Source organism: Nelusetta ayraudi, unplaced genomic scaffold (assembly GCF_046127955.1).
Source record: "Nelusetta ayraudi isolate G7.1 ecotype Tasmania unplaced genomic scaffold, CSIRO-AGI_Nayr_v1 ptg000048l, whole genome shotgun sequence".
Classification (NCBI taxonomy): domain Eukaryota; kingdom Metazoa; phylum Chordata; class Actinopteri; order Tetraodontiformes; family Monacanthidae; genus Nelusetta; species Nelusetta ayraudi.
In genome coordinates this window covers 17,618,047-17,638,789 of record NW_027466098.1, presented here as the reverse complement: position 1 = coordinate 17,638,789, position 20,743 = coordinate 17,618,047, and the positions used below count along the sequence as shown (strand labels likewise).

At 41.5% G+C, this 20,743-nt stretch overlaps 1 protein-coding gene across 2 annotated transcripts; it reads right to left on the bottom strand.

Annotated features, from left to right (window-relative positions):
• Positions 1–7,445: 7,445 nt before the first annotated feature.
• Positions 7,446–17,933, bottom strand: postnb (periostin, osteoblast specific factor b). Of its 2 annotated transcripts, XR_012928232.1 has the most exons (23): positions 17,774–17,933; positions 17,309–17,407; positions 14,352–14,416; positions 13,951–14,108; positions 13,697–13,861; positions 13,471–13,617; positions 13,052–13,193; positions 12,033–12,245; positions 11,777–11,911; positions 11,422–11,570; positions 11,141–11,277; positions 10,818–10,948; positions 10,601–10,731; positions 10,211–10,313; positions 10,031–10,098; positions 9,876–9,921; positions 9,718–9,747; positions 9,272–9,385; positions 9,133–9,180; positions 8,607–8,678; positions 8,486–8,524; positions 7,895–7,981; positions 7,446–7,705 (listed from the first exon to the last, which is right to left on the bottom strand). XR_012928232.1 is itself a non-coding variant. In XM_076036812.1 (22 exons), the coding sequence occupies exons 1-22, from the start codon at positions 17,890–17,892 to the stop codon at positions 7,953–7,955; spliced, it is 2,340 nt and encodes a 779-aa protein (XP_075892927.1). In that variant the 5' UTR covers positions 17,893–17,933; the 3' UTR covers positions 7,446–7,952. The 2 variants fall into 2 exon arrangements, 1 of the variants encoding a protein (XP_075892927.1); XM_076036812.1 differs by having other exon boundaries at positions 7,446–7,981.
• Positions 17,934–20,743: the final 2,810 nt, after the last annotated feature.

The window sequence follows — 20,743 nt, the reverse complement described above, 5'->3', positions numbered from 1 at the left end:
GCACTTGACTTTGGTATGTTTCCCATAAAGTTCAGCTTGAGGAGATCGTTTGACACAGTGTGGAATTTCATCTGGGATTCTTACTCTAATCCAGTGATCATAAAGTATAGGTTTTTTCTTTTTTAGGTTAGTTTATCTCCGGTCTTTCTGCAATTGAACCTATGGAGTTCCATTATTATTCATGTTATTGGTGAATTGTTTATCTATGTGATCATGCATTATTACACTACCTACTGCAGGGACAGTGAAGATGACTTAAGACAATAACAAAACAACTGATCAATAAGTCGCTTGAGCCACACTTTGAATGCTTTCTTTCCAGAACTGGAAAATGTCATTGCTTTTCTTCCATCAATTGCCCACATTTCCATTCCAAATCTCAGATCTCACCCAAAAGTGCTCAGCTGCCTCATTGCACATTGTGCCTCGATGGAGAGCCAGACCACGATTAGTGGTCACTGGCCAGCTCCGAATCACGATAATCCGGATTTGAATGTGTCCTGGATTTTTAAATATAACATGTTTTTTTTTAAAGTCACTGGAAATAGAGAGCAAGACTTATTACATTATATAATCCATGAAATCCATGAAAGTCCGTGGACTGGAAAATGTCACCAGAGCCTTCAGCAACAAGGGGGTCAACAGCACATGGGAGAAATTTGAACTTTCAGCAAACTATTCCTTGAACATTAATGAAAACATAAATTGTCAAAGCTATGGGCGTTTGCTGACATGACAGCTTTTATATTTACATAGATTAAAATGAATGAATGTCAAAAAAATCCAGTCATAACAAAACAATCAAGAGTTACAGGTTCTAAACTGCTTCTTACGCAACTTTGGACGCTAATAATTGTTTTTGACAAGATAGTAATCATTAAAGAAAAGTAGACGGAGGGAAAGAACTTGTAATCGAGCCCGCAATAAAGTTTGAAAGCCAAAAGAGGAGAATTAATGTCACCACTTGCCTCTGCACATCATGTCAGCACTCCTGACCTGCCACGTGTGCATAATGCACTCAGCATGCCAGCGCAGAGCACAGACAGAGGAATCCATCAAGCGCACTTCACTGAGGCTTTTTTCTTTTGTCTTGTCCCGTCTGCGAGACTGAAGTAATCACGTCAGGGTCTCATGTCTGGACAAAGTCTGATAAAGAAAAGGTTTTTAGGACATTGTCTTAAAGCAAATTTTATATGACATTTTTCCAATTTATGGGAGAGCCGTCATCATTCCAAAGTAGATTAACCAGATTCTAATGAAGTTCAAACTTTGAACTGACATAATTAATGTCGATGAAATTCAAGGTTGGAGTTAAAGGTCAAAGTCCATTTCTACATTTATTGCTTTTCGAATAATAAATGTTCAAGTTTTATGTGTGTGTAAATTTTAATCGGGTGGCTTTTAATCGATCACTCTAAGTTGGAACATTTCTCTGTTTCTCTTCCAGATCTAAGCAATGGCCAATGCATGAGCAGGATGGCGTTTGGCCGCGAATCAAAGCTCCGCAATCACTTCAGAGAATGTCACATGTGAAACCAAGCACGCGCGTCATGCGCCACACAACTTTGTGCGAGAGCATATTGCAGCCAGCAGTTGAACCATTCATCATTTTGTGGCTGCTCGGACTCGTTGCGATTTTAATTGTGTTTCTGTGAGTGACATGTGAGTTTCCAGCCCGCCAGCCCCTACAGCGTGGCATGACAGCGGGGCATCAGTGGGTTTGACAGCATTAATGTTCAATGATGTAATGGCTCATGCGAGCTCATATAAATGCACAACTCATAACGGAATACAACAACAACAAATGAACTTTGATTTTAAACACAAATTTCTACCACTACCTGAACCTGGGCAGGGAGAAAACAGAGGAGTGGAAATCTGGAAAGTACAGGGATTCCCATCTACGTGGCTTATGGCTCCCAGAATGGAGTAGGGGAAGAGGAGCGTTGCCGTTGGATACCAGTTAACTGATCCTCAAGGAAAAGAGTGAAAACTTGCTTTCCAACCCCGCCGTCCAGCAGGATAAATAAAACTTTTACACGTGGCCTATGATGAACGCTGATTGCGCATCTGTTTGCCAAATGCTTAATTATGAACTTGGTGGATGTTCCCACTGGTAACATAATTCTGAGTTTCATTGGAACCTCGCGGTGGAGTCTGGAAAAAAAAACAACCCAGCAGTAAATTGTTGGTCGTACTAAAAGTCAGTAGTCATATTTTAGATGTAATTCAGAGTTGCTTAGAGTCACAAAGTGAATTAGTGTAAGAACTTGTTTTTGCATTAGGAAGGACAACATTTCCTTGTGTGCCGTTTGGTGTCTTAATACTTCCATCGCTTTTGGGGGGAAAGGATGATCCTTTCACAGAAGCGGCTCAAGATCCTGTCACAATCACATCAGTTTAACACATTTTTTTTTTTTGTTTAAGGTAAAATTACCTAAAGCCTCCAGGCTTCCCCATGTGCTGACATGGAAGCGCAAAAGAACCCAAGAGGTGAGTAAGAGTCAGTGTCAGCAGAAATGGCTTTTGTTTGACAAGAAATAATCACATACAAGAGGAGCTGAAACAGGATGAAGGGATGATTCACCCACTTTGTCAAATCGACTCCTACGGTAGCCAGAAAAACACACAACACGATTCCACTCGTGTTATTCACATTGGAGTACATGGCCATTGTAAGTGTCCGTTGGGTGGAATATTGACATGGATTAGTCACCAATGTCCATATTGTCGTAATCAGTGGTATATCATGACTTTAAGAGCTTCCAGCCAATGCAGTGTGACTTTGATCAGCTGTTCCAAGAGATGCAAGCGAATGAATATGAGATAAAACCTAGAGAGTGTTTTAACAGCGCTCCTTAAGTTCAAGTAATTTAGCAACGCAAGCAGGCCGCAGCCGATCTTCTGTTTGGACAAGTGGCCATCTTTTCAGTGGGAGGACTGTAATCTGTATCCCAGCTGTTTGCAGGGGTCGAGGAAAACAAAATATCAAAGAGGGGGTGGTGACCCCAGGTGATGACAACAAGCCACAGCGCCAACCGTTACAAAGACGGGGGATTGTGATGAAGCAGGTCATTTTTGTAACTTCCAATGGCCTCGATACTCTTGAGTTGTGAAACGGTTAAGGCCACTCTGAGCCTCCGTGGAAGTTTTCCAACAAATCCGAGCCTGTGGCCGTCGAGGCGTCTGGGCGGGTGCACGCCATGCTAGGTGTCGATCTGGAAGATTAACTGCTTCGGACAAGAGCGACTGAAACATTTTATGCTCGAGCCCTCTGTCATCGGCATGCGTGTGTGTGTTTGATACCAGCTCCGGGGGTTGTGGCGCGCTGAATGGAAATGTTTCATCTCACTGATGCCGCTACATTAAACAGGAAATAATCAAACGTCTTCATAAGTTTGGAAGGTTCCAGCTTTACATTTGTTGAAACTGAACAAACATTTGGGAGCCACATGTCGCCTGCCGGTTCCAGGCTGTTTGAATTGTTTAATGTTATTGATGCCTCTCGTGCTTTCAGCCAGCCGAGCTGTCTTATAAAAGGCAGCACGCTCCTCTCGCCTGCTAATGGCCAGACTACCCAGCCAGTTTCTCAGTGTTGTAAACTCAGGACGCAGGGAGAATCTTTTCTGTTGGGGACGCACGGAGATGTATGACAGGAAGTCTCTCGCTGACGTCTTCAGAGGAAATTTGAGACAAGTCCGGGACTTCAGGAGAAAAGATTAGACGCCTGCTGGTTCGTCGTCTCCAAAGTCCGGTCGGTTTACTTTGATTGGAAGCCGTTCAGAAGCACCGGAACACATGGAGCTTTCCACATCTGAGACGCACAAAAATTGTGTTCATTTCAGTGTGAAGTTTTTTTTTTTGTTTTTAGTGTAAGTGTTTTTTTTCCATTTATTAGAAATATTAGGCCCTGAAAACATTCAACAAGAAGCTCGTGATGATTAGCCCTATTTGTTTCAGATGCTATCCACTAATTTTTAAAACCTTCATTGTATAATCTTAATGATTTGCAGAGATTGCTTTATTTGTTTGTTTTTTTGTCACTTCAAGTTAAACTTGACTTAAGAAGCAATTAGGACATAGCTGTGGGCCCATTTTATTGCTTTTCTACAATGGAACCAGACAAGAGTTTGGACAAGTAATTGAAAACATCACCAAATCACATCATTAAGATGTTTTGGCTGTGAATTCACACGAGTCACACAGACACACAGCCTACCTACCACAATGTGTCCCAGTACCACCTGCACCCTTCTGAAATGATTTTCTGGTTATTGTGACCAATAGCAAATTCAACTGCTGACACTTTCGAGCTCTTTGAGAGATGACAGTGAACATGACAAGATAATTCATTTATATAGTACAGTACAAATCCTGAAAAAGGTAAATATGAATCCATTCATCCCCAGGATAAAGCAATAATCTTCTGAGGACCAGACATCATGTCACAGCTTCCTTTCAACTTTCAAATCACTTGGAAAAATATCAGGGGGATCATACTGTAATTTTCTCAGCAGGCTTGATGTCCTCAAAGAGGAATTCAAACTCACGGAAAAGATGCTCAATAAATTACCTGATTTCTCAGACAGAGCTGACATTACTCATTGGACCTGTTCACCTCTTTTTCAAGTCCTTTTTCCATGCCGTCTGCCAGAGCCGGGCTGATTCTGCAACATTTAAACATGCTCGTGAACAACGATACGTAAAGACCAAACAGTGGTCAGCAAACACTTTGGGCAAATGATAAAAAGCACACACACACACAAAAACAAAAACAATGGACTTCTTTACTGCCGTAAGAGTGCAATAAAAATCTTTGCTCCCGGGACTCGTCGCGGTAATCAAATTCGTGATTTGCTCTCTTCTAGAAGCCGTAAAACGATGCATGAAACTAAATAATAGCAATGCCAAGACCAAAAAGAAGGTCATCTGGTTCTGGAATGAATATATCAATGTAGCAAGGTTCGTTTTCAAGCGTATAATATTGGATTAATTGCCAAAGAGAGTGGGGGGGGGGGGGCGGGGGGGACAGCAGGGTGTGCGATGGAGAGCAATAATTCTTTCCTGCTGAAAGCTGCTTTATTGTTGTACTTAGCAGACAGATAATAATAATGATGTGCTGCTAAACTAGTGCAGCCTTTTCAGAGCAGCCCCACGTAAGTACAGAATGTCTATCTATAGATATGAATATATAAATATAGAAAATATATATATTCAAGACATCTATGGACAGAAATTGTCCATAGGTGTGTGTGTGTGTGTGTGTGTGTGTGTGTGTGTGTATGGTTGTTTGTCTTTCTACATGGCACTGCTTGAAGTGCCAATTTGTCCAGGATACACCCGCCCTTCCTTGCACTATGACAGCAGGGAGAGGCTCCAGCAAACCTCTGCGACGAATGGATGAATGAATGAATGTTGCAGTTTGTGTCTGGAAGTTAACCTTACATTTTCAAGTCTCCACCTCCCCGTCTTATTTACTTTCATTTTATTTACCATTGCTTGCGAAGATTAGTTTTCTATTTGATTCATGTACAGTGTACTCCCCATCCCATATGGCTAAAGGATAGGTTTGGTTTATTAAACGGGCCAAGTCCACCCATGAAATTCTTCCAACACTGTCTGCCAGCATCGTGTCTGTGGAAAAATGATTCACACAGCTGCATATGAGGTATTAGACTGAGGTGCACAGTCACTGGGCTGAAATGTTGTACTGGTTCTCCTCGATGACAGCTTTGGTCATGTTCAATACAGATCTTGGCCCAGAAAGCCTTCAGAACAATATTTATAAGCTTTCTAATATATGAAGGCTTAATTTGCACATACGGCTCAATTTGGTTACCAGCTTATCAAAACAGTGCAGGAATGTTGTTCAACGCCCCCCCTTCATCGCCAAATACATTATACTTATAGGACACCTTAAGTGCTGTTGCTCCTTAAAGTTGGAACACTTTTGTTGTCTCACACAATCCTGTATATCCAATGTATTCCTATTTAATGCATAAGTAATTTTTTTTAAGGTGAAGTGATCACATTATGCTTCCCAGTTACCCAGGTGAAATGAATTAATGCAAATCATTTGTTTGGAATGATAAAAGATGTGACCATATGGAAACATCATTTATTCCTTTTTTATACTTTATGAGTAACAATTAATGGTGATGCCAGAACTACATGGTTTACCTTTTAACTCAGTCTATAATGTCATGAGAAAGTGAATGCTGTTTTAAAATCTAACATTTGAACGTTACTCTCGAGCTGAAGAAACACAGTTTATACTTTGTGGGAAACTCTTTTATAGACTTTTTTTTTTTTCACCACAGATTTATAAACAAACATTCCAGTTTTATTAGACCGCCGTGCGGTTTTTGCTTTGTGCTTTAAAGAGGTCCGTCAGCGACAGAGACGAGCGGGGAGCTGCGACGCTGAGCCGAACGAAACCTGAATCTGGTGTTTGTGACAGTGGCAGCCTCTTAAAATGACCGTATGACTGATTTGGGACATCACATCGGAGAACAGTATGTGGGAAATCCATCCTCCAAATGGAAAGCGTTAGGATTCTTTAACAGATGTGCTCACATTTCCAAATCTGTGCTGTAAATGTTGGAAGAAAAAAAAAAGACTGGCTACTGTTCATCAGACTGAGGTCAAAGCTCTGCCAACTTAAATAGTTACCTATACTGACTTTCTGTGCTGCATGGTGAAACTCCAAATGGACATTGTGATTTTCAGTTGCAGCAAAGGGAATCGATTCTTCTTCTCCTTGTATATATTCCTCGGGGGAGGGACTCTCATGAAGCACAAGAAGAGCAAAGGAAACATTAAACCCTTTAGGCTACGCCAACCAACAACACCCACCAACTGGTAATAGTATCATTCATTCAAAAAGGGGGAAGGAAAAACTAATATTATCATGAAAGCTTTTACAGGCTCGATTCTTTCTGGCAGCAGATTGATTTTGCACTCTGAGTAATTGTTCTGCAAGCTCAACAAGTGATTTGATTCAGATGTCTTTTTTTTTTTGTCTTAAAAGATTATTTGGCGACAGAAGTAAGTACAGCACTGTATAAATAGCATCATAACAGTGACCTAATCTTTTTTTCTTCTCTTTTTTTTTCAAAGTCCCAAACAAATCATATGAAAAAAACAGGATGATTTTCTGACGTTCTTCCATATCTTGATCCCAATCATGTAAATCAAATAGCAGAGACTTTGCCCAACATCAATGTCTGGGTTCAACTCCTTGCACTATGTTGATGCAGGCTCCCGAAAGTCTGTCTTCCTGTGTAGCCGTTGATTAACTGCTGTGTGCGCAGTAAAGCCACTTCCACTGAGTCAGCAAGAGCCAAAATCAGTCTTATTTTAAAGGAAGCACCACAAATCTGAAGGCAGGGAGGGAATCAGAACTCACTCTAATCTTCTCTTCTATTACTCCAGTCAAACTGGCGTCGAAATGAACAAATGCATTTTTATTGTCAGGTGTTTGGGGGAAAAAAATAGGATACGCCTGCAGATACATAGGGCATAGAACATTAGAACAAAATCTTTAAGAACACAGAGTGAGAAATTGTAAGGAAGTAACAGTAAAAGTCTTTGGACCCCAAAACAATGTTTGTTTTCATGTTTTACTGGGAATATTCTTACAGCTGGGCAAATGGTTTGAATTGAAACAATTTTCATTACTGTGTTCTTTAATGACATTGTAATCCTGCAAAAAAAAAAGAAGTCAATCTTAACTCATTAAAATGCACACAATCAAGACTTTCTAACATTTTGGACTTATGAAAGATACATTCAAAGCACCATTGAAAAATGTTTTGTTTACCCTATAAGAGGTCATTTTGAATAATTCAACTGAATTTCCTAATAAAAAAAAAAACAAAACATGAAAATCAACCTGTGATTTTGCTTTCTCTCTCTGTCTTTACATTGTCAACATTCTCATCTGTTGTCACTCAGTTCCCGGTCCTCCTTCTGGAACCAGCTGGTGATAAAAAGGGTTTAAAAAAAAGAAAAGTTAGTACGATCGTATTAAAACCTTTTGTTCCATTATATAATACTTAGTACGTTTAAGTTAGCAGTCTTTGCTGCAGAAAAAACAAACAATCTCTGGAAAGCAAAGAGCAAAACCTCAAATGCTTAACAGAATAAACAGCAGGTGCGGCAGCACCAAGGAAGATAGTTTTTCTTTCATTGTGAAGGCGTGCATAGCTGCGCTAGCCCATGGCATTAAGGATGGGTCTGTCTGATGTTTTGAGCAATATGCTTCACTGTTATGTTAGACGAACTAGATATTCAGCCTGCAGCAGATTTCAGCCTCTGGTTGTCTTCATTCTAGCACAAAGATCGACCAGCGTCTCTGAAATGAATATGCTTGCCGTGTCTTGTTTCCACCACTGAATAGAAAAATATTTCAGTGGTACCATAACAAGCTGCCTCATCCTGACTTGCATGTGCATTAAAGTGGCTGACGGAGTAAAAAATATACCTAAAATCCTTCGAGTAGTGGTTCTTCCTGAAGCGCCGTCTGAAATTTTCCAGAAACACGTTACATTGATATTTTAGTCCACGATGAATCTTGGAAGAAAATGAAACACCCAAGAACTCACCTTTGATAATCTTGGTCAGTCTCTCAGTTGTGAAGTCAGGGTTTCCCTCAGTGAATTCTGAAAGGTCAACCCCTAAATTGAGGGACAGAAAGGAAATCATCCCACTGTAAATATTTGTAATTTAAACTGGAATCAGTAGCAAAGCTGTACCACAAACCAAATAAGCTCTTTGCGGTACACTTCACTGCTGTACAACTGTGAGGTGAACATGAATTGTTTGGCCTTGCACCAAATTGTAGACTCTCTTATTTTATGACTGCTATGTTGGAAATCTGCTAAAGGATTTTAATGATAAAGACAACAGTTTACCACACATGAAACATGCAAAAAAAAAAAAAAACAACATTAACGCCTGATTAAAATACGCAACTTAAGCTTTGATATGTAAGCTAGCGATATGCATTTTCACGCACTTAGGATAAACACACATCAAATCAAACATATATGTACTTAAATGCTGTTAAGCTTGTAAATGTCAGTGATAGGTATAACATTTCCACATAGTGTCAAACCAGGTTCCACTCACCTTCCACGTTGATGTTGGTGGTGCCGCTGCTCTCGGAGTACTGAGGACCTGCAGAGGACACATTTCTTAACTTCTAAGCACAAAAATGGATATAAAACAAACAACAACAGTGTTCTCACTGAGAACAAAAGAGGCCCACCTGAAACAATTCTTGTGACTTTGGTGATCTCGGGTTTGCTCTCAATGACCCTGGTCACCTTGGTGATGGTTGGTTCACTCTCAATCAATCTCGTCACTTTTGTCATTTCAGGAACTGTAAAAGTCCATCGGAGTCATGTTAGAATTAGCAGTGAAGTGCAAGTGAACACCGTATTGCCCCTCGGTGCAGGAAATCATCTATTTGTATGCAAGTAACATAACAAATAGGCCTTTCACTTGATCAGAAAGGTTTGACAAGGATGTGATTCATAATCATAGCGCCGTACACCCGTCAAATGTCCTCCTGTGCTGAATGGTTGATCATTATATACGGTATTACCCTAATTTCACCACCTCCAACTATATGCATGCTTTTTCAAATAATACTCTTGGTCTATGCTGATTAGGAATCACAAAATGATGATACTCCGATCATCATTACTGTACCTTCATGGATGACATGAGTGATGACTCTCTCTGAACAGGAAATATAAGGGCATTAATGAAAGTGAACAGTGTTGACAAACTAAGTATAAATATGGTGTTGTAAACAAAACCCTCAAAAACATTAAAACACAAATGTCCATGGTGAAGTTATGACTTACTTATAAATGTGAGAGGGATTGCTTGATATTTGAACCCTGAAATGTACTGAAATAAAAAAAAATTAAAAAAAATCAGTTCTTGATGCATATTTATAAAAGATTTAAAAAAGAAACTCGACATTACGATGTAAGCTCGGTCAAAATGTGCGTCTCACCTTAAGCTGCATGTAGCTAACGAGCCTCTTCAACAGCATATGGAAATCCTGGTTTCCAACTGGGATGTCTGAATTAAAAACACAGGATGTCAACTGTGGTTTGTTTTTTAAAGAATTGCAGAGTGCAGATTGAGTCTCTTCTGACAGATTTAAGGTTGAAAGGGTGCAGTGAAATTATACCTCCGGGATACAAGACGTTGTCGACGAAATGAATGACTCCATTTGTCGCCATGATGTCAGACTCAGGGACTCTGATTGAGTTCACAAGCATAGTGTTGTTTGCCTGAGAAAGACAGGGCAAATAGTAAAGATAGTAACCATGACGACAATATTCAAATGGTTGGTAAAAATAATCATTCGTTCGATTAGAAATAATGATGATAATGAAATTACAAGAGGAAAAAGGGACTAAGAATCTCATCACTGTGCAATAAAAGAGCAGTAGTTGATACACAAAGATAAAAAAAGAAGCATTAGAAATGTGTAATTTTAGTTTAAATCCCATTTTTAACTGCATTAATTAAACACGTTACGATAAATTCAGTTTTTTCTTTCCCACGCCATACTTACATTCACCACTCTAATGTTGCTTCCCTGGTAAGACTTGAGAAGGTTCGTCACGCCAGTCTCCAAACCGCCACCGATGAAGATGCCGTTGTTGATGTGATAGAGGAGGATGGTTCTGAGAGCGTTAATGTCACCTGAAGCACAGAGAGTAAAACACCGGTGCGGTTATTTATTGGGATGACAAGAAGCTCCTGTGTTTGGAACACATCCAGAGACGTACTCTTCAGCATGGCCAAATCGCTCTGGGACAAACTGGCAAAGGCCTTATCGCTGGGGGCGAACACGGTGAAATCTCCCTCCTGCTTCAGCAGATCCATGAGGTCTGCGGCTTCCATCAGAGACAAAAAGATTCTGCATTTGGAGAGGAAAAAGAAAAACTTTAGCTTGGTCTAAACAAAAACCAATGACATCATGCAACAATGACACCATCTTTGCTTTGTCAGTTTGTTTAAATGGAAACATACAAAAAATTGTGGGTTTTCTGTTGGTCAGCTATTTTAATCCCGTCTCCATATATACAAAAAGAAATTGCTCTGCACTCACTTGAAGCCACCATTTTCCACCAGGATCTCATACATAGTCTTCTCTGCCGGCTTCAAGAGGATCTTCATGAGGTGAAGGGCCCCATCGCTTCCTTCCTTGCTGCCTCTGACCAGACAGGAATTCTCAATGCACACAGCCTGCCACGAGAACCCACAAGTTAAAAGCAAGGAAACTCATTTTTTCCCTTCACAAAGTGACAAATTCATGTTTAGTTTGGGGAGCGTATTCTTAGCGGGACACAACCGCATCATCTGGGCAAAGGTTCAAAGAAGTGGACACACTGTGCGATAGATGAAGACCCTCAGATGTTTTCCCCCAATGGTCTCCAGCTGCTGCCCATTGTACAGCTCCCCAAGGACTACTTTATTTTTCAAGATGTGGTTCTCCAGGATGATCTTGAGCAACCTCTGATCCATGGACATCACTTCAGCTGCAGACAAAACAACACTGCGTGTTTATACCTTGTGTGTCACAAAGCAAAGACCTTCTGACTCGACAACACTTTGCATCATGCCTACTCCTTCAGATCTTGGATTCCTGTTGCATTTAAAGTTTAGTACTTTGTAGGGAAATCACACTTGGGATGATCACTGAGAGAAAAAGAAAGCAAATGCGCTCAGATGGTGGGAGACTTACTAGTGAATGCGCTGTTGACGGGAGCGAGCAAGGTATATTCAGCTTTTGGTCTCATTGCAGCAGAAAGGCCCAACTCAGACACCATGTCACCAAAGGTTGACTGGGAGGCTCCCAATAGTTCCATCACCTGTTTAGCTTAAAGGGCAAACACGCACGAAAAACTTTGAAATATGGAGCACAAGAACATTTCAGGCACTTGATGTGCTAGTTTATCTTCTATTTTTTTCCACTGGGAAGACTGGGATCGGAGTCTAACCTGAATCTGGCATGAGCACTTGGTCAATGAGGTGGATGACACCATTGGTGGTGACAATATCCTTCTTGCGCACCATCTTGATGCCGTTGACTGTCACACTTTCGCCGTCACATCCGATCACAATGTTGTTGCCCTCCAGGGTCTCGTAGGAGCTTCCTGACATGATGGCCTCAGAGCACTGGACCGAGTCCAGGAGGTGGAAGTTGACGAGAGCTGACAACGACAAGGAGCGTAATTTATTAATAAGTGAGTGTTTTTTTTTTTTGTCCTTGTGGTAAAACATTTTAAATGCAGTTCATTCAATGTGTTTATTCTCATATGGGATATGTGTCTGGATAGGCTATTGTAGATTTGCTACTCAGCTCACGCTGAAACCATGGGAACCTGGAGAACCATTTGATCCCTTGGGTCCTTCAGTGAGAAAACTTGGTCTGCTGCACGCTGTTTAAACTGGCCTGAGTTTACTGCACGGGCCAGGCTCTCAGCGCGTAAAACGTTTGGTCAAAATCCAGTTTGGCACGTTGTTCTTTGTAGCAGCTCTTTGCCGTCGCTCAGTGTTGACGCAAATGAGCTAACGATAGAAATTTTGAGATTCTTCACTTTTTACAAGCTTGCAAACTCCATGGAGCTTTGGCTGGCTCTTTACAAGCAGACTTGCAAATGTTTTGATTTGTCTGCATTGCATAACCAAAAGAAAACTGTTTTCAAAGAGAGTCAAATCGTTTAATTTTCACCATCTGACTTAAGACCACAGACTTTTTCAAGTTTTGTCAACACAACTTTCCGCCAAACGTGTTGTTGCTTCAATCCACAGGGCATCATCTGTTTCATATTTAAAAGAGGTTAAACATCTCAAACAAGAACTTCATTGAAGATTTCATTGCCTCGAGACCCTGCTACTTCTTTTTCCTTCCTTCATTATGAAATTCAAACACGGTGTACAGTCTGCCACACTTAATTTAAGACCCCCGTTTTTGCTGTAGTGCAAAAAAAAAAAAGTGGCATTCAGCCCAGTTTACCTTTCAGGACCTCCTTGTCGCCCTGAAGTCTCTCCAACACGTCACTGCCCAAACTCTCAAAGGCTTCGTTGGTGGGGGCAAAGAGAGTGTAATGACCCGACTGACCCAGTTTCTCCATCAAATCAGCATTTTGCACAATGTCCTGAATTTCACCAGAGGGATTTTGAGTTAGCGTTCGCCAGGACTGCACAAGAGCCTAATTCGGCTGAAATGATGATTCATGGATACAGACATTCACATGTTCGAAATTCCTACAGACTCTCAAAATCTCTTTCCCATGTTTTTAACTGTTAGAACCACATTCACTCAATTTGCAACACATTCCATGTCATAACTCAGTCACGAAACGCATTCAAACCAATGAGGTCAAGTTATTCTTCATATTTTATGTATTTGTTTTGTTTTTATTCGGTACTTACGCTGAGAGTTGTCAGGTCGTCATTGACTTCGATGACGTCCTGGATCGTGTTTCCGACAGCGCTGATAACGCGGTCGATAACGTGAACGACTCCGTTGGTGGCCACCTGGTTGCCATAAATAATCCTAGCGCAGTTCACGGTCACCACCTGGATTGTGCATATGTTGTTAAAATTGTTTTGAGGCTATGGCATAAATGCCACAATGACACTGATTGATGGTGCTCACCCCATTGGGATAATGGTTGACACGGAGGCCAAGATCATTGTACATGGAAGTGACTGTCAGACCGTTCTTTAAATCTTTAGTCAGTAGGCGTTTGTTGACCATGTGGTAGTGCAACGCATTGTACAGTTCAATGTTCACATTGCTGACGAGGGCAGCCCTGGTTTCCTGCACAGAGAGGAAGTGGAGAAGTTTGAAAGTGACAGAGATGATCTTTCTTTGTTTATGATCGTTTTTCATTTTCTCTGTAGACTCACATCATCCAGAAGCTCCCAGGCTTCATTGCTGGGGGCAAAGAATGTGTAGGACCCCGAGCCCTCAATCTCAGGCCGTAGCTTGGAAATATCAGCGTATTTCTGGGTCGTAGTGGCCTTCACCCCACCCAGGGTGCCATAAACATGGTCAATTGGGGCCACTGGAGGAGACATTTATACAAGAACCATTATCTCTCAGCACCAACGTGTAAAAATTGAGGAAAAAATAAACTGTGAAAGTTGTAGTCTTGAAAAGAAAGGCTATAAACTATTAACAGCACGCTACAGCATCCTCCTCAAGATCATTTGTTCTGACTTCATGAAGTAACACACAGCTGGCGCACAGTTGGAGGAAATGGCCTCCGACTTTTACACACTGACTATATTGTTCAGGGAAACGGTACCTGCGGGGCAGCCGACCATGCCGTCAATCTTCATGTACCCAGGGCAGCATTCGTAAAGAACAGTCCTGTGAAACGCACATGGAAGACGGCTGGGTTAGTAGCGCCTCAAATAGGTAGCAAATTTTTGGAGAAGTTCCATCCGATATTCCACGACATCAGCGATAATTTCAGAGTGTTGTTAGCAAAGTCGTCATCTGGCTTCAATCTACTTCATGCGGTGTTTCCAGATGTTGGTCGTTATCTCCTTTATTACTCAAACACCGTGTGATCCGAAAGGGATACCTCGAGCTTTATGCTGCCTCACACATGCCAAACATAGACCTCCCCCTTTGAAGCTGAAGACTTCATTGTTCATTGGCAAATTATTACGATTGTAAACGTCCCAATTTTGGCAGGTGTAAAATCATAAGAAATTAAGTTCAACGCAGATGACGCAAGACTCAATGGATGTCCACGAGGAAACTGTTTATCCTTTTTTTTTTTTTTTTACCAAATATACATATGTATTCTCAAATTTCCTGATGTGTTCTAACCTGTCTGTTATTGTTATGGGAAATTTGTAAAATTTAAACTGCTATAGCAGCTATGTATAAAAGAATTACATTCGCTTCCAGATGTTGGAAAAATATTAGTATTTGTACCTCCTGGAAACCAGACATTTATACATTTTCCCCTTAAATGACTGACTGTAAAACGATCCCAGGAGATGTACTTATTAGAGGTAAACAATACCACATGTGGCCAGAGTTGGCTGGGGTGTTCATTATAAACACAACTGGCCACTTTTACTGTCCGGGAAAGAGTGAAGCTGTTTGTTTCTACGTATTTTTGGTTCAAGCCCCATTAAAATAATCCAAAGGATCATTAGCTCTACATGTTGTGTGGCGTGAGCTGCTCTCAGAGTGACTTCGCACTACATTTAGTGGGACATCATGGATGCCAAAGTCACTTAGGGAAGTGCGCTTGATTTAAGTGTCATGTTCATGGACCTGGACGTGAGTATGGTATTTGTTCAAGACTGAAGGTTATGCAGAAAGCAGGAACGTCTGTGGACTGCGCGAAATATACTGCATGTATAGACAAAACACGGAGGCCTTGGTTTGTAGGAGAAGACTTCAAGCAGAGACTTGTCTCCTTCACTGTAGCTGTCAGTCCCCGTAGATGTCTGAGACGCAGTAGATGACTGTGGCTTTGGGGTCATGACTAGCTGCACCCGTTCAACAGCTGTGTTTGAATCAAAGCTGAATGGAGTCGGGGGGGTGGGATGAGGTCACACAAAACCCCATAGGGGCAGAGTCAGCAAAGAAAAAAATAAAAAGAGAGAAAAAGGAAACAGTGCCGTCCCACTCAGAGGTTTGGTGTCTGGCTGTGGAGTTGGAAACTTTTGGCTCGTCAGCATCTTAAAAAAAGAGAGGACTTTTCCACTGAGTCCCCGACAACTTTGTCAAACATAATAGGAGCTGCATGTTATGGTCCAATCCGAGCCATCACTAATGGGCAGTTCGGGAGTTGGCCCGTGCTAAATTTTCTTGGAGACATAACTGCCGTGGAAGCAATAATATTTTCTTTTCAATTGATGGGTATCAATGTGCAGATGGAGCTTGTTTTTTCACCCAGATTACATCATATTAGTCCAGGTTTGGCCTGATTTTTTTTTTTTCTTTTATGCATTGATATTGGCAAGACATCCAAAATCACTACTGTCAAATGTTGCGAATTTATTTCTGATTGTCGAATAATTCTTGGTTTAAAATCCTATCAATTCACAGTCACGGTAACATAAATAATTGAAGAGCGAGCTGAGCTGAAGAACAGATAATGGCCGGTTTTGCATGAGAAGCTGAAGATGTGGCAGAAGAAGAAGAAAGACTTGGAGAGGAGCTTCATAGTTCTTTGTGGGTTAAGAACTCATCTTTTTTTTGTGCGTCATTATGTAGCACATTTACATTTCAACCAGCCTGTTTGCATGAAAATGCCCTTGGTTACTGAATCACACAGAAGCTTCACAAACATTTCACTGCAGCAGCAGCTCTTAAAAAGTTTGTGTGTATGTGCGTGTGTGTGTGTGAGAGAGAGAGAGAGAGAGAGAGCGAGAGAGCGAGAAAGAGTTTGTTACATACTTCATCGATTAAAACCCAAGTTTCGCTTACAGGAGCTTCACGCAAAGCACTTTTACAGCACGACTCCCCGTTTGCCAAGCGATTGTCTGAGTGATTCCACAGTCCCGCCTCGCACAACCATTAAAGGAGATAAAATTCTGCTGCTGTTCTCCTCATAACTCTTTGCCAAGTTCACCGAGCTGTGTGCATCCATAATGAAGGGCCTGATTAGGCCGAGCGAGCGGAGCATTATCTGATTACAAGGGGGGAAAGGACAGGCTGATTGTGTGTGTGTCTGTGAGTGTAAGGGAGACTGTAAAATAGGCATGGCTGGGGGCCACGTCTCTACACTGAAGTGCTGAGAGCACCGGAACAATAAGGGAGAGGGCGGCGCGGGGGGGGGGGGGGGGGGGCGGCTTGTCTAAAGAGATTGAGCTGAATGTTTTTCCAGTCATGGTAATGCCGAAGTCTGCGGCCACATCATATCCTGAAATCGGTGGTTCACCACTTTGGCATCAAGGAAGTCAGGCTTCCTATGCCGTTAAACGCAGAGCAGCTAATGGTTTGGTGCGAAGAGAGTTGATGAAAAGATTCTGAAAAGACTTCAAAAGAAAAGGGTTTTTTTTTTGTGTGTGTGTGTGTCTGTGTGTGTGTGGGTTGGTGGTTTGGATGTCATGATGCGCCTCCCCATACCCAAACAGAGATTTTTCTTCATCATGAAATGGAAATCAGCCCGAGAAAAAGTCATGAAAATGTTTAAGAAAGTCGTGCACAGCCTTTTCCGTTACCAAAAACCATTTCATATTTATCTCGATGACGAGAGGCAGAGGGGCGATGGAAACTCCAGACAGGACTCACGCTTTCTTTCCACAGATGGCCCCTTGGTACCAATTACGGCATGTACTGAAGTACTTCTTCTTGGTCCCCATGACTTGCTGAAGCGCACAGACATTGGGGCTGGTGACAGTCGCAGGGAACAGAGATCAGATAAAAAAAATTAAAAAAAAACATCAACAGGTAAAAATAACATGTCTGATAACTACCTTGACTGACAGAAATGAATAATGTGCCAATTAATAATTTAGCAGCTTTCTGGCACGGATATATTTGTTTTAAAAAATAAAATCACTGTAATATGTATACAAGTCTTACCAAATCAAAAACAATTCAGTGTCAATGTCGACAGATCACAGCCGTTGGGAAATTATTACAGCTGTCGTCTGACACCACATTCACCTCAGTAGCACGAGCGAAGCGAAACATGCGACCCAGACGCTACTTTCAACATCTGCCAGGACTGGTAAGAAAGGTTCCCAGACTCACCCGTGCTGCCTCGCTCGGATGCGACTGTGGGCCACTATTTTGTCGTAGGCTGAGGACTCAGCCTGGTCAAACGTGGACAGCACGAAAAGTGCAAAGGCGGCTGCAAAAAGGAGCTTCATTCTCGATTAGTTTTCCTCCCAGACCCAGAGTAAACGCAGGAGACTCAGAGTGGGAGTTTATATAGGGCAAGCCTCAGTCCCCCACCCCACACACACACACACACACACACACACACACTCACACACACACACACTCACACACCCGGACTCAGAGAGGATGGCAGGATTTCATACATGGGACCACCCAGAGCCTCTCAAGACATGTGCATATATGTATGCATACTTAGGTGTAATGAACTTTACCATTATTATGTAAATGAGTAGTTACTAAACTAACAAGGACAGATTTCCCCCCTACAATATTAGATGGATGTTGTACCAAACTGCACCTCAACATTTTGTACACTTGCCACTTTTTTTTTTTTTTTTACACACATTTCCAACAAAACAAGATGTTACTTAAAACCTACTATGAATTATTCTGCATTTATTGTACAGTTTCCATTACGAGATCATTCACATGCATTCAAGCTTGATTTTTGCTTCGATGAAAAGGGCCTTGTGCGGAGGAAACCACCTATTCTGTTATGCAAATAATCACGGCAAAGTGTTAGTGGCACTTTGCAGTCTCAGGGTTTCCGCTGAGACTGAGGCTGTCAGCAGAAGGAGTTACGAGTCCAGATGCATCTCATCTATTAAAATGTCCACTGTGGACCCCCTAAAAAAACAACACTGTATCTCTGCACAGAGCAGATGTTATTTCACTCAATGTCAGGGTTCTTCAAAGGCACTGTGTGCTCCACCTAGTGGTGGCAGGGAGTCCTAATGCAGTTAACGTGCACATGTAAAAGTTGGAAGTTCATGTGCTTCCCCCTGTTCTGAAACTGGACTTCTAAGACTTCTGAGGACTTCGAAGTTCAGCTGAGGTGCTGGAATGTTGCACAAACAGAGAGAAGGAAAAAAAGAGACACAGTCTTTCTATTTGAAAATAGCAAAACATGACGATGTCTGTGTTTGGTGCCCTGCCACAGTAACATTATCACTCGGCAAAACTGAAGTGTCAGTGACTCACAGCATACTCAAGTGGCATCACTTAACTTCCAGCACAAGATGTTGAACCTATAATGGCTGTTCCTGTTCAGATGTTCCAAATGGAAGCAGGAATAAAATGTTGATGGGAGGCCGAGTCGTCCTTGTAAAATAATAAAATAAAATGGGGCCGGAACAGCAGAAGGTTTTCAGACTGAAGACCAACGGCCTCGATCAAACACGTGCGCATTGTAATGCGCTTTGTTTGACCAGTGAGCGCTAAATAACCATTGTTAAAAAATAAAACCATTTGACTTTTTCCATTAAAACTGATGACCTCTCCAAAACTACCGGGCTCTCCTGAACTCCATTAGCAGAGAGGTTCAGGAGAGCACGAGCGCATAAAATCCCTACAGGAGCCTTTCATCTCTTCCTGAAATCCTGGAAAACATTAACTTTACAATCTCCACATTCCGAATGGCTGCCAAATTTCAGATTAAAGACTCTCGACTTGCTTTGCATGGGGGATTAATAGCACCTACTAACTCATTACGTTGAGGACGAGGTGCTTCTACACTTTGAGTCAGAGGAACTCAGCCTGGATCAGTCATTTTCACACGCGCCGACAGTCGGACACAAAGGCTGAATGTGTCACGCAGTGGACACAGAACACTTCAGTAATTTGTTGGAAGCTCATTAGATGTTTTGAGTCATTTCAAGATATCTTCTCAGTGCGTGGCAAACAATTATTATTTTCTGTCTAGGGCCTGGTTTTGTTTGTTTGATTCAAAACAATGTTTCTTCTTGATCACACTCATCACCAGGTTAACCTGTTGAGATTATAATTTAAAAAAACCAAACAAAAACCTGTTGGATCGAAACAACCCTGGGCTATTGTTTTGTTATAGTCAGGAAGAAAAAAAAAATCAACATATCTCATCCTGTTAAGCCTTTTAAGCGTTCCATTAGTCAAGTCAATAATGTGGCTGTTTTTAATATCCTTAACAAATAACAATCGTGTAATTTATTATAACTCAGAATTCAGCAAATTGTTTTGGGTTTTTTTTTTTTATCATAATGTGTCATCATTAGAGATACTACACACAAATGTCACAAAAAGCGTCATTGTGTCAGTTACTTTCACATGTGCACGGACTTGCCACTAGAGGGTGCTGAAGATAGGCAGCGCCTGATGCCAGGGCACAACCATATAAAGCAACGAGAGCAGAGAACGGCATCAGCCTTACTAATGGAAAGTCACTTAACCAGCTAAATACACTTTAACTACAGTATATAGTGTGGCCTCACGTCAAAATCTACAGCCATGTGAACAGATTAGCATATAAATGATCTCTATATAAAAACAAATACTTGTGCAATTCTTGTCAGTTCATACCAAATTGAAATATTAGTGATGATTTCCTTCTGATTAAAAACCTGGTGCTCAAACAGTTAAGTATAGGTCTGTTTCTGAAAGACTCTATGTAAATTGTACATTATTTAAAAACAACAATAACCATCCCAAAAACCAGAATCCAAAACCAGAATGTGCCAAAGTGTCCTGGGACAGATGTGCTCACTGGTTTGGAGTTGAGAGGGGCTGCCTGAATGGAACTGAGGCCAGACTGGTCTTTCCTGAGCAAATCGTCACACAACGGGGTGGTGAGTAATCCTCATCCTGACAGTTTATAGAACACAACAGAAAAGCCACAGTGGGAGAGGAGGTCTATGTAAACTTTGCATCTCGTGCAGTATACTCAAGGGAACCCTGGATGTACAGTCACACAAAAGAAAAATAATCACGCGCCCGAGGCTTCGCTTTAGTGAAGGAGATGGCGCAAGAGGTTTTAGAGTCAAAAAAGGTTTTAAAAAAAACACTGCA

Bases quoted from the DNA above. Each gene is read 5' to 3' on its own strand.
- postnb (XM_076036812.1), bottom strand. From the start codon at position 17,892: ATGAAGCTCCTTTTTGCAGCCGCCTTTGCACTTTTCGTGCTGTCCACG. The intron at 10,949-11,140 runs GTGAGTGCAGAG...CTCCAAATGCAG, and splicing joins GTGGAAAATGGTGGCTTCAA to AATCTTTTTGTCTCTGATGG. The intron at 9,386-9,717 runs GTACAGTAATGA...GGACTTTTACAG, and splicing joins CACTCATGTCATCCATGAAG to TTCCTGAAATGACAAAAGTG.